Source organism: Artemia franciscana, chromosome 19 (genome assembly GCF_032884065.1).
Source record: "Artemia franciscana chromosome 19, ASM3288406v1, whole genome shotgun sequence".
Lineage (NCBI taxonomy): Eukaryota > Metazoa > Arthropoda > Branchiopoda > Anostraca > Artemiidae > Artemia > Artemia franciscana.
Genome location: NC_088881.1, coordinates 16,751,726 through 16,766,615, shown reverse-complemented (window position 1 = coordinate 16,766,615; position 14,890 = coordinate 16,751,726). Strand labels below are relative to the sequence as shown.

The 14,890-nt window shown below is 33.4% G+C and overlaps 1 protein-coding gene across 3 annotated transcripts in view; it reads right to left on the bottom strand.

Moving 5' to 3' along the window:
- The window catches only part of LOC136039347 (cleavage and polyadenylation specificity factor subunit 6-like), a 51,195-nt gene that overhangs the window by 30,597 nt on the left and 5,708 nt on the right, over window positions 1-14,890 (bottom strand). For 2 of the 3 annotated variants that reach the window (XM_065723001.1, XM_065723002.1), the window contains exons 2-4: window positions 11,979-12,152; window positions 7,773-8,000; window positions 3,227-3,450 (exon numbers count right to left, since the gene is read on the bottom strand). In XM_065723001.1, the coding sequence (XP_065579073.1) occupies window positions 3,227-3,450; window positions 7,773-8,000; window positions 11,979-12,152 (626 nt within the window). The remainder of the gene's footprint in view (window positions 1-3,226; window positions 3,451-7,772; window positions 8,001-11,978; window positions 12,153-14,890) is intronic. The other variant, XM_065723003.1, reaches the window with a different exon arrangement.

The window sequence follows — 14,890 nt, the reverse complement described above, 5'->3', positions numbered from 1 at the left end:
GTTTCCCCCCTCCAACCCCCTATGTCCCCGGATCCGATCCGAATTGAAAATGTAGCATTTGAGACATAAGATATTTCAACATATCAAGTTTCATTAAGATGTGATCACCCATTCGTAAGATAAAGATACCTGAATTTTTACGTTTTCTGAGATTTCCGGTTTCCCCCTCCAACTCCACCGGATCTGGTCGGAATTTAAAATAAGAGTGCTGAAGCACAAGATCCTTCTAAATATCAAATTTCATGAAGATCTTATCACCTGTTCGTAAGTTACAAATACCTCATTTTTCTACTTCTTCCGAACTATCCCCCCTTAACCCCTTAGTGACATAGCGAATTTGCGATCGCTATGTCACTTGGCAAATACCAAGTGCCATAAAAAGCAGCGACTAAAAAAAAGCTAAAAAGACAGCAAAAGTATTATATGTTTACACAATTCAAAACTCTTTCTTTAAAATTATGAGAATTTTCAATTACAACCTTTACTGTCAACTTCATTTTTCTTGTTTGTTATATCACGTTCTTATTTATTGTATGTGCGAAATCCACGTTTTCAGACTTGCAAGATCAAATAGCTGAGCTTGTATTCATACCAAATAAATACAGACTGAAAATAACACAGTCAATAGCTACGTACAATATTGGCATACTACATTTTCATTAGTCTAAAATAAAGTAATAACTAAAACTAGACTAACATGTAATTCAAGAAGTTTACTTCCCAGAATAAGGCAGCTAAAAATATATGTTAAAATTAATGGCATATCACGGGATGCTCTTCCTAAGCCAGGTGCCCCCAAGTACTTTTTAAACGTGAAACAAAAAAAACATTTAACTATCTATTTCCCCGAAAAAACTCTATTTGTGATACATATATGATATATTTGTGTATAGTCTGGAAGTGACATAAAACATTATTTTCATATACTTTAGCAGTACTTTATTACTAAACGACACCGATATTTTGCTTACTCAAAACACTATTCACGATGTGCTTCTTTGAAACAACTCAATAAAGAATACCAAGAGATATTCAGAAAATAAGCTACTGGAATACAATAATTTCTACAATATTTGAAATACAAGTTCCGTACAACAAACAAATCATCGAAACACACGATTTACACATTTTGTCCCAAAATATTTTCCAAAGAGCAAAAACACAAGAGATGCATATTAAAACGAATAGAAACGGAAGCTTAAAAACTGAACAACAAATAAATAAAAAACTACGTAAATATTGTAACTGAAGTTATTGAATCTAATTCGAAAATACATTAGCTTTTAGGATTGAATAAAAAGACAAACTAAGAAAAAAGAAAAGGAAAGCTCATAATACTTTCAAGAATTGAGCTTTTATGTCTCTGATATATATATATATATATATATATATATATATATATATATATATATATATATATATATATATATATATATATATATATATATATATATATATATATATACATATATATATATATATATATATATATATATATATATATATATATATAAATAAGAATTATTAACAAGCACATACCATTAAAATCATATTAAATAATAACAATTCAGAGAAATGGTCATAAAAAAATTAGAAGATTTCAAAACTAAAGTGACATCCTAATTAAACCTAACAAATACTCTGCCCAGACTTTAAGCAGTTCATCTCTAACATTAAAAATTAAAGTCAAAATGAAAAATTAAAAAAGAAACTACATAACAAGAAACTCATACTAGTCAACATCTTTGGTGGAAAAACCATGTACTAGATATTTTAGTAAAATCAAGGCGCTTTATATCGGATTTCATCGAACCTAGCTTGTTCCTAACTGGTTAGAAACATTATTGGACATGCACCCCCCCCCCTCCGCACAACGCCAATGCCTAGAAACAAATCTTTTTCTTTGAAGAATCCAAAACTAAAATATCGACACATAATAAAACAACAAGAAAGCCACGCACGTATTTGAAAAATATACTAAGATCCACACAACTTCGAGTTACATAAAAACAACAGGGGAAACTACTTATTTTACACAAGGTATTACTAGACGTTTTCTTTTCAATATCTTACAAGCTCCGGGTTTCCTTTATTGTACGATTGGATATTATACTACCCACAATGTTTCAATATCCCCAAAGGATGTGTTCTGGGAAACCCCAACACATCAAACGCGTAAACAATATAAATTTCGACCAGCCACAACTAAGTCTCGAACAAAATAGCAGGCACAAAAAACGCTCAAAAAAAAAAAAAAAATCAATACGAGAACATACAGCAAACCAACACTTGGGTGACGGAGAAGTTTTTTTTCAGAAAATTTCCCAAGCGCCAAGTCTACCCAACCCAAGGACCTAAATTGACCTAAACCAAATTGACCCAACCCAAGGAGGAAAAGGAGAGAGGGAAATTGAAATCTCGAAATAAAATCTAAAACAAATTTTCAAACAATTTCAGGAAAGTGTACAAATACGGCCGTTTTTTTCACATGCATGATTCTTATATCAAATTCATAACCAGTAATTTAATTTCATGTCAGTTTTCTCAAGTGTTCGCTGAAAAGAAGAGGCTAATTCTAAGTCGTTTCCATGGCGGCGATGCCCACATATAGCTAAAGCTCAGTATTTTTCAGCCAATTTTTTGGCTAAATTCTAATTCAGATATTGAGATACTACGTCGCTTACTGTACCTCTCCATAAGTTTATCACGGCCCAAAAAAAAGAAAAACACATCGACTTAGCCGAAGTTTCACTTATTGATTTCAGCTATTTCACGGATATTATTATACTCCTTGCCCCAAATCAGTTTTACATTTATCTAGTGGCCTTAAAGATGACAAAGGAAGCAAGTGATTTGACATTAGTCACTTAACTTCCAGAATCTAAACGTCAAAAGCTACTTTTTCCTAGGCTTAGATCACCACAGTGCTTAGTCAGCAACGTACATATTTCACAAGATCAACGTTATGCACAGCAGATGAACAGCGCTACGTCCCTAGATATTCCAATGGAACTGATCTGACTCTATTGCGAGGTAGGTCCAGAGTATTTTCCAGGGTGGGTATTTTGAAGAAAAAAGGCCTACAAATCTTTGTTGTTTTCAATCCCCCATCCACCGGGAAAACCTATTAAAATTGATATTAGCTCATAGAATAACTTTAAGTCATACAAGCCACATTTCCATTTCATGATCTTTTACATGAAAAAGAGAAGATTGAAAGCCTTACCTAGGAGGCATACCCATTGGAGGTCCTCCGTGCATTCCCGGAGGAGGCGGTCCTAAAGGCATTCCTGGTCTTGGACCTACTGAGAGGTGTGGTGGCAAGAAAGGAGGCCTTTGATTTGGTGGTCCATTATGTGGAGGCCTCATACCGAGAGGAGGACCTAGTTGTGGAGGAGGTTGTTGAGGAGATGGACCAGGTTCAGGACGAGTCTTTGATGCAGCTTCAAGCTTAAGGAAAAGAAAACATTCATGACAATCAAAATTATATAACACCACTTGTGGATAGTATAGAAAATACATTAAACCACTTTATTTTGATACCAATTTATTGAAAAAGAACACAGCTATTACAACTGAAAGTGGAGATAACAATTCAATAGCACTAACAAATGAAGGGATTTAGAATAGACAGACATAAAACCCGATTTCAATGTAGCTTATTGCAATCAGGTATATTTAGTTTTCATAACTGAAAGGTAATGAAAACCAAAGAATAGATTTCATTACTTTCATTGACAGTTGGTGATGAAATCCTATTGCAATAAGCTATACTGATCAAGAGGAAAGACTCTGAGGAAGGATACCTTTAAATAGCAACAAAAATTAGTCACAAGACTATGAAAACATATTAAAATTGGTATAAACAATACATCGTTTTTCATATAAACAATTTCATTTCCCAAAACGAAAAACTTACAAATCAATCTATATTCACTGATAAACCATTGTCTCAACTACAAAGTTTATATATGAACAGAATAAGGACAATTTTAAACCCCAATCAATAAGATTAAACGATATAGCACGAGCATTGACATGTTTGAAACACAACTATTTTTACACTAGAGTTCAAAATAGCAAATAATTAGCAAAAAGACATTATTTGCCTTAATGTACATTTGCTAGTGGATCCATTATTGTACATAAATAAAATGGTATGAATTAACATAAATAATATATATGTATATATATATATGGAAGCTTAGGAAGAAGCCTTTTCATATGCTTGCTTCCTTTTTTCTGAAGTAATTCTGAAACCCTGTGGGTACTAAACAAGAACACCTTACTTTGATGGTGGTCAAATCCACTCTAAATAAAGATACCAACGGGGCTAAGAGCATTTATTTCCACTTTTTTCATCATAGCATAACAGCAAAGGTCTCTGAACTGATAGTACTAGTTTAACCACTAACTCCATTGGGTTCTCCAGTGAATGGGATCATCTCATCTTTTTTTTTTCTATGCGGATACATCTTCGTTTGAGAAAAAAGTCTATATGGACAAAATATTCCCCGTAAGAAAACTTGCTTATCACCTAGGGTTTAGGGAATATTAGAAAAAAAAAAAGCTTCTTTCAACTGAAAGTAAAGAGCAACATTAAAACTAAAAAAAAAAAAAAATTATTACGTGTATGAGGAGGTCACTCCAAAACACTTCACTCTTTCCGCTAAAGCTGTTTAGTACTTAAAAAAAAAAAAAATTTATTGTTCTGATTAAACTAAGATAGTCTTTCAGGAGTCGTTCTTAAAAGATTGGGACAGAGTTTAAACTTTAGCGCAGGAGCGAGGTGTTGCAGAGGAGTAACCCCCTCATTTACGTAATAATTTCTGTTCGTTTTAAGTTTTAATGTTGCTCCTTACTTTCAGTTGGAAAAACTTGTTTTATATTTAATTTTTGATCGTTATTTAAATAATGCCAGGAAATATGGCTGCTCCTCCACGGAAAGATCCCTCCTCCCCAAGGATTTATCATCTAGACAATTCAATCCTGGTGAAATTTACATCGGACACTTAATATCTCCTTGCGTAAAATTGAGACAGAAAAGAGAAAGCAAGACATAAAAAGAATTTCGTACAGGAATTCTGACAAATTCCCCCAGTGTAAAATGTCCACTGAACAATTCGCCCCTTCGAAACTTCCTACCCCATAAAAAACTATTCCCGAGGAAAATCCTACCAGCAGACCCCCCCCCCCCGAAAATTTATGCATACTTCTTAAAAAACAGATACTATTCGAAAATAATAGGCGAATTTTTTAACTTAAAGACCTATCCTCAGGGGCTATGGTAGGGTCATGATATCCCCAAAGGCATAGTTAATCGGGCTTTCAACTATGCTTAAAAAAATGGCTATCTCAAAATTTTGATCGGACGATTTTGAGAAAAAGGAGTGTGGGAGGGGGTATAGTTCCCCTCCAGTTTTTTCGACTAAAAAAGGCACAAAATTTAATTTCTGTTCGAATGAGCCCTCTCACGATATTCTAGGACCACTGGGTCCATTCGATCACCCGAGTAAAAAAAATAAAATAAAAATGCATCCGTGACCTTTCTTCTGGCAGGAAATGCAAAATTTCAAATTTTTTCAGACAGGATCTTAAAACTTCTACTGTAGGGTTATCTGATGCGCTGAATCTGATGGTGTGATTTTTATTTAGATTCTATGACTTTTATGGGGCGTTTCCCCCTTTTTTCCAAAATCCGGCAAGTTTTCTCAGGCTCATAACCTTTGATGGGTACGATTAAACTTATTGAAATTTATATATTTGAAACCAGCATAAAACCCCGGTTCTTTTGATATATCTATTGATATCAAAATTCAGTTTTTTTTTCAAGTTTCGGTTACAAATGAGCTGGGTCACTCTTTACTTTCAGTTCGTTGCCACGAACTATTTGAAACGAACACATGATGAAGCCGGTGTTCAAAGAAAGTTAGTACTACCCCAATCATAAATTAAACGGAAATGCTTTTACATATTCGGACCACAGGAATTTTTTCAAGCACAAATTCTTTGATCATAAATGACTTGTAAGAGATCCAAAGGTATCACAAAACGTGGTATCTATAAGGAGACCGACCTAATCGTTCTAGCTACAATGAAGCATAGGACTAGACGTCAAACATGATGCCCCCCCCCCGTCCTCCCTGTCTATTTTTACCGTGTTCCTTCCTAAAGTCCAATTTTCAATTACGGCTACTGAATTCTGTTTTTCGAAAAAAGGAACCGAAGGTTTATTTTACAAAATGGATTCTTTCCTTAATAAAAATATACCAGAGTATGCCGAACATTCTTTCAACATACCAATAGCCTTCTAAAATAATATGACAATATATCGGACATTATATGGACTGTAACCATTCAAACAACTTGGACAAAATTTATAACCTTTTTTTTTAATTCAAATCTTATGTTACAAGAAGCTTAAGTCAGTAGAAAAAAAAGGGAAATAAATTACTGTTTTATCACTTAAAAAACGACTGATACGGTTTTCAAATTCCGATTTGACAAATTTCAGACAGCAAATTTGTCAATATTTGGAGCTTTTTTTGTTATGATAAAATAAATAGTTTTACCCGATTTCTTAAGGATGTTCAAGGTGTTAGAAACACAAGCGAGGAATCATGGTTGCAGCAGTAGCTGCATAAGAACAAACGACACCCATTATAGTCGAAGTTAAAATAAAAATGGATTTTGAAAGGAATTGTCCAGTGAAAAATATTCATCTTTTTTTCAAGGAAGGCTCACTTGAACGAAAATGAACACATAGTGACCGCTTCAACCAACAAAAGAAAATTTCACCCCATGAAGGTGCTGCCTTCTGACACAAAACATCAATCACAGCCAAAATAGGGTGAAAACGCCTGAGGGTGTAAATTTCACCCGAGATTGTATTTTCACCCGATAGGTGGAAAAGCCTCAGTTAGTTACGTCCGCTGCCTCATGAGTGGGCAATGACCTTTTTTTTAACAGGGTGACCATATCTAACCAAAAGCCATGGATTTCCATAATAGTTCATTTGAACAAAAATTATATATTCAAGTGCCTTTTCAAAATTACAGAAGAAACCAAGTGTTTTTCTGTATAAAAAAAAAAAAAAAAAAAAAAAAAAAAAAAAAAAAAAAAAAAAAAAAAAAAAAAAATGTCCAAACAATAAAAAAGGTTAGCTAGTGAAAATTCTGAGATAGTCAGTGAATTTCTCACGATAAAATACGCTTAACAAGGAGTCTTCTATTCACGATCTTCCAAATTTCTGTTCCACCACCACATCGATAATAAAGACTTCTTGTGGTTGAAACCATTGGTGAAATACGATCTAAAAAAAACAAAGTGTGTGCCTTCCTGATGCTGAGGCTTAGGGTGTCGGTCGTGAATACAATTAATAAAAAACAAAGATTATCTGATGGCGACAAAGACCGAAGAAAATTAGTTTGTTGCAGCCTAAAAAACATGTATTTACAGAAGTCGTAGTACTCTTAAAGCGCTTTATGCTTAACTGTTCAATAAATCCTCTTTATTTGTTTTTTCAGTTAAGTGCTACTTTTGCATAATTCCACGAACATACAGGGACATCATCTGCCCGGTCTTTTGCACTAGCTTTACAGATATATGCTACATACGCAGCAAAGCAATAGTTTTTGCCTGTTTTAAGATTCAATTTAGGTCTTTACTTTCATCAATTTTTTTTTAAATTGAAAATCAGCGATAAGAACGTTTCTAAAAACAGCAATAATACTACGAAACAAAACAATAACAAGTGTAACATCAAAACTTACTGCAAATAGGGCTTGCTTTGAAGCATACGTCACTTCCGGCATCATATTGTAAATTGGGCGCTTCCCAAGATTTTCAAGACAATTTCTTAAACTTTGTTCCGACCCAACAGTAACCATACAAAATCCTTTTGACTGCCCATTGGCCCGATTTTCGTAGAACTTAACCTCTATAAAATCAGCAATCCCCAACTGTTTTACAGCATTAACAATGTCTTGATCAGTTGTCCACTAGATTATCAAAACACAAAATTAGACCATAAGCCTCAAATGTCTATTAATTGCTAAAAATTAAAAACATGCTGTTAAAAAGAAATTAAAAACCATTTAAGCAAAACCTACATTACCTGCTAGAAATGACGAGTTCTTCCATTAAAGTGGTTCCTAAGGATCTAAAAAGGGACACCTTGAGGCCTTTAGTCTACAGCTACTACCATCAGTTATTTGTTATAAGTTCTAGGGGATTATTTTTTACTCGAAAATTTTTCGCAATAACAACAACGTTCATTTTTGGTATCTTGTTAGACAGCTTTTAAGGTACTAAATTTTTGATTTACTTTTTAGGTTCAAAAGTAAAAACGTCTATATATTAAAAAAAAAAAAAAACATTCCAACCAAAGAGTATGGGTAACTTATAAAAGTGGAAAACGTGACTAATGTCGACCCAAAACTCATCAGCGCCTTCTGGCGTTTGGCAACACTTGCCATTTTTTTCAAGCTTGGTAGTTTAGTCTACAAATAAACATATTGCGAAATTAACAATGAGTTATTGTCAATAAATATAAAAGTTGTGTTGCGTAAACTGTTTTAACAATCACGCCATTTTAGAAATTGCAATAGATAGTTTAAGGAGCAAACCTTGGCAAAAAGATATCAAATGCGACTCTTCATGAACAAAATACTCCGACCCCACTCGGTGTATATACATTACGAAAGCTGCTATGGGCAGTATGTGGCTGAATCCAAATTTTTTATTTGCATTCAAATTAAATGCCAGACTACATAAATCAACCGCAGTTCTTCGGAAGAGTTCTTAGCACTTTTCATATGTATAACTTCAATATAAATTAATATAAATCATGCTCAATGTAAATTTAAGCAGATACTTTATTTATGTACTTTTCATCAATTTTGGTATCACAAAAAAGTTCAGCACAAAAAAAATTCTCATTCTTGTTGTGAATGTGATAAGCTCTGCAGGCGCCCATCGTCTGATGGGTTCCATTTAAGGCGATGTTATTTTATTTGAGTTATAATTTGATATATTCACTTTTCAATAGAAGCCTAAAAAAGATTAAACAGTTACAGTGAAAACTAGCAGAAAAGTCAGTATTTTTATCAACCAACGCCCCTCAAACCATATACCAATAAATTTAATTGATAACCAAGGATGTTTATTTCCATTAAATTATAATAAGCTAAATTCAATAACGAATGTATTCACCCTACAATGAACCTAATTTACAAATTACCTCTTGTGAATCTCCAGAGTACTCAGGCATCCATATGAGCAGTCTCCATCGAAATTTCACACAGTTTATAAATAACAATAAATATAACCCCATATAGGTTTCATCATAACATAATTTAGTTATTGTATATAAACCAAGCAGTAAAATATAAGAAATTACACTGGCAACACTCTAGCAAATAACTCTAGCTATATTCAAATAAATAGTACAGAATGTCGAACTGGCTAGACTGGGCAAAAAACAAAAAACGTTTGTTACTGGGCAATATCCCTGATTTTTTCTTCAATAATAGAAAATTCTGATACAAATTATCAGATATACCCTTGAAAAACGAATTTTCTTGAAAATATTTCAATTTTTGAACATATTCAAAGAAATCCTACAGATTGTCAAACTGGCTAGACTGGGCAAAAAACCAAAAACGCTTGTTACTGGGCAACACCCCTGATTTTTTCTTTAATAATAGAAAATTCTGATAAAATTATCAGATAGACCCTTGAAAAACATGTTTAACATAGTTAACATACTCAAAGAAATCCTACAGAAAGTCAAACTGGCTAGACTGGGCAAGAAACCAAAAATGTTTGTTACTCGGCTACATCCTTGATTTTTTCTTTAATAATAAAAAATTCTGATACGAATTACTTGATAGAGCCTTGAATAAGAGTTTAATATAGGTAAGGTATTCAAAGAAATCTTACAGAATGTCGAACTGGCTAGACTGGGCAAAAAAAAAAAAAAAAAAAAAATGTTTGTTACTGGGCGACATCCCTGATTTTATCTTTAATAATAGAAAATTCTGATACAAATTATCTGATAGACCCTTGAAAACAAGTTTAACAGTTTAAATGATTCGACTAAACTAACTTATAATTCCGTAGTTGACAGTTAACAAATAACAATTTAACAACAATAATAATAAAATAACATAAACATAGATGAGTTAAAAAGATGAACACTTTTCAGAATACAAGAGCTTTGTGATTTGTTAGAGCTTTAACTTGCATTTCATTCTGCCTTATCACATGATACAATGCCTTATAAAATTCTTTGAAAAATACAATTTCTATTAGGTAGGTCAAAATTACTGGAACAATAATCTATCTTTAAAGTAGAACTGTATGACAATAACGCTCTAAATCCAAATATTAAGTCAACCTAGTACAACCTAGAGAAGACTGAAACTAGGTAAAGCATAAAACATAAACAATGTAAAAAAAAAGACAAGTTCAAACATTCTATACCAAAAAGTCAAGATTCATGTCACTGGTATCAACCAACAGCTTCCTATTACATCTGTATATAAAAAATGATAGCTTGGTGTATTAATAAATAAACGAACAAATTAATTAACAAGATGAACTTATTAATGTATCAAATACATATGTTTTTGGAAGGTATTTAGCATATCAATGCTGAACTATCAGGAACTTATGAACTCTATTGGTTCTGGACAAAATAATGTGAAATTTGAATGTTCTAGGTTTAGGTAAGGGTCATCAAGTAGAAACTACGTTTAGAAGTCACACTAAAAAACTAGAGTGTAAGGATTTGTTACTTATTTTTCAAATAGTGAAGACAATTTTACCTAAGGTAACACAGATTATTGCTTTTACAATACAAAATTTTACAGGCTAATAAAACACAGACACAATAAAAATAACAATAATAATATTGCAAGTGCTTGCCTCCACACATAAAAGAAACACAAGAACACATATTAGATAGATTCTTTGAGAAAATAGTATCTTGTGCATAATTATGTTAAGGTTTACAGCCTTCTTTGGGTGTGAGAGCAATGAGCCTGAAAAAACATATACAGTAAGAAGATTTAAGCTGCATATTAAACAACAATTTCTAGTATATTTAAAGTATTTTGCCCACCCCTAGCTTTGAAAAAACCTAATTGGTCATTAATGAGGGGATGAAATAGCTATAAATAAGCTGCAGACACTTATTACTGATACAATCAAAAGCAAAACTGTAGTAATACCTGTACACATGAAAAGTCAGGACCCCTAAAATTTATTTTATGGCCCCCTGAAACACTGTCATTCATCATCTGATATGTGCATTAGTCTTAAACCCATACCAAGCCTTGTTGAAAATTTTCATACAGTTCAAAAAATAGCTAATAAAGCGTCTTTAAAGACCTAAATAAATAGATCTCAAAATATTGGCCTGAAGCTCATTTTTTCACTAATATCATCATTCTTTCCTAAGGAAAGTAGAATCTCCCCCATCCCTTTTTTTTTAATCTGTGTGCATGACAGGTTGGTGGAATTATCAAATTTAGACAAAAATTGGATTCTCAGAATTTAGACATTAAGTTATTAAACAAAACCATTTAAACTTTATACAGTTTTTCAATCTTCTAAGTGTTGTGTGTTTTTAACACTTACCCAATATCCTCATACACTCAGGTCTTAACCTTAAACTTTTCCCAATATCACTTAACCAAGGAGCAACATTTTGCAAGAGCCTTGAACAAAGGTAATTTCTTAGATCTAAATATTAATTTTCTTTAAATTGATTCTCTTTTAGCTCAAAAATTTTGGATAATTTCACATAGCTTACACTTTGCAATGTCACACATAATTTGGCATTTGTTCTTTTAAAAATACCATCAACATTGGCTTTGGTCTGCATCAAATTATGATGCTTCAAAAATTAATTTTTCTCTGCTTCAGGAGCCCAAGTAGGCCTGGTTGCTGAGTTCTTATGATGGTTCCCTTACCCAGGTCAAGTTCCCAACATACAGCTGGTACCTCTTTCCACCCTGACTATGACCATAACCACCTTCAAACTTTTCTTCACTTCTTCCATCCTGTTTCACATGTTTCCCTTTAAGTCCATTTTTGTCTACACCAGATGTTATAACATCATTATAAAGATCCACAGCATCCGTTTCCTAAAAGTGTAAAGTAAAGAATAAACAACAAGTAAACATTCTATCCCAACATCTTGAAAAAAGGAGGTATTTGGGGAGGAAGCTGCTTTGTCTATATCCCAAACCTAGATCAATATTCCTCAGCCTTTGCCAAATGTCCATAAAATTGTAACAAAAGCTTACATAGTCCACACAATAAAATTGATTTAGTGCACTAGGATGCATCTCTAGTGAATTATCATTAGTTAGACAACAATTATACTTAGTCAGTACATAAAGACATCTTAGAACTTATTAAATACAAGATTGTACCTAGATTTGGTTCAACAAAATTGCGAGACCATAAGATCTCAGCACTTTCACCTACAGCTTCATACATACTACATCTCTCTTGACTCAATAATGTTCAAGCACCAGTCATTAGCTTTTCTTAAGTGACAAGACAACTCTGTCCCAAATGAAAACGGATAGTCACAGTTTTCCCCTAGGAGATCTGATTCCTATCAAAGGGAAAATTAAAAGTTTTTCAGTCACCTTTTATAAGTATGGGACTAAAATCTAAACATTAGCTTGGTTAACTGCCATTTTTTTTCTGCTTCTTACACCTATTTGTTAGGAAAAAATTAATCTCATAAGCTATATTATGCTAGAAATAAGTAATTTTTAAATTGTATATTATGTTTTTCTCCCTTTGATTTTTCTTCTATCATTTCATTTGTTTGAGCAAATAAGATGGATTCCAGACAATAAGCTGCTTCTTAGCATTAGCCTATGTGTATGATTATGCAACTAAATTTAAAAGTCAAATGATTGTCTTATCTGTATTATTAGTCCCTAAATTAGATTCCTTGAGCCTCTCCTCTCCTTACCACAATCTTACAAGTATAGACATGTCATATCTCTTCAGCTTATGATTGCTCAAGGAGTTAAACTTGAGGGCCCAAAGTAGGGCACTAGGACTTGTTAATATATTCACATTACAGCTTATTTCATCTGTTATTTATAGGGAAAGTTCTGCAAAATAAAAGCATATTAACTGGATAACCAGATATATCACTATAGCTATCATTAAAAATTCGCAAAGGCTGTCCAATGTAAATAAGAGGCTATATTTGTAATACAGGAGTCCAGAACTAGAATACAGCAAGTGCAAATTTAAAAAAAAAATGATTTTTGACAGTTTAGACTTCAGGAGTAATTTAGAATGCTATGATTTAAGCAGTCCAATCAGTGCTTCCACTCCTCCCAATTTATCAGGAAATCTCCCAACTGAAATTTTCTCCCAATAGTCTCCCAGTTTCTGTTGAATTGAGCTCTGTTAAACTTGAAGTTTCTAATCTTTTGCGATTGTCTGGCAAAATGCAAAATATGTCTTTGTTGTCCAAAGGGGAATTTCAAAGCCATCAGCTGCATTTGATTCACAGAAGTCAACTGCAGACCCTAATTAATGACCTTGTTGGCAGTTTGTCCTGTTAGAGACCATTGTTGTGTTTGCAAAGGGTTGATTTGATTCTCAGTTCATAACTTCATCTGATGTGATCAATCAGCTCAGATAGTTCATTTCCATTGGATAATTTGTGTACAATAAGGACGTGGCTTATCTTATGTAAGCTTTAGGGTAACCTTTTTTTAGGGTAAGTACCAGATTTATTGGAACTGGACAATTATGTATCCCTGCACATCTGCAAGCCAAGAGGTAGGCTACTTACCTGTCCTAGGGGGTAGGCGGCTTTTCTGCTTCTATGATCTGTTTCTTTACCAAAATAACATATCTTAACTTGAAAACAATTCTTAACCTGTTGCCAGTTCAAGGATTCTATAGTACAAATTTGAAAACACTATTCTTATGGGTCTTATAAATCTATATATATAAAAATAAGTTGTCTGTGTGTCTGTTGAGTGACGTCATGTTTGTGTGTTGACTGACATCATGTTTGTTGACTGACGAAATTACAGACCAGGACATCAGGACACAAATGACAACTGGGACACCGGGACATAGGGAATATAAATGACAACCGGGACACTCAAAGAGAAAGCGACTGGGACACAAGGAATGTTCAATTAGCAATCACCATCAACAAATCACCAGGACACAGGGAATATAAATGATGACCAGGACACTCAAAGAGAAATTACAGACCGGGACACTGGAACACAAATGATGACTGGGACACTGGGAATATAAATGACAACCACAACACTCAAAGAGAAATTACAGACTGGGACACCAGTAAACCTGACAATCTATTTATATGCACAGCCAATGGGACAGCCAAGAATGTTGTATATTTGCAAGTTTTACGATATATATATATATATATATATATATATATATATATATATATATATATATATATATATATATATATATATATATTCACAGGTGGGACACAGGGACACAACTACAATGGCGCGTAACTAATATGGCGCGTAACGACTTACGCGCGCGGGGAGGGGGGCTTGGGGGCGCGAAACGCCCCCACCAACTAGGTGTTGAGGTGGCGCGAAGCGCCACCCCAACAGCTAGTATTAAATAAAAAAAACAAGTTTTTTTTCAACTGAAAGTAAGGAGCAACATTAAAACTTAAAATAAACGGAAAATTACTCAGTATATTAAAGGGGCTGTTCACTGTTCAATGCCCTGTTCTTTACACTAAAGTTTGACCCATTCTCACAACTCTACTTTTTAAAACAATAAAAAAAAACTTTAGTGTAAAGAGTGGGGCGTTGAGGAGGAAACAGTTTTGGCTAAATGG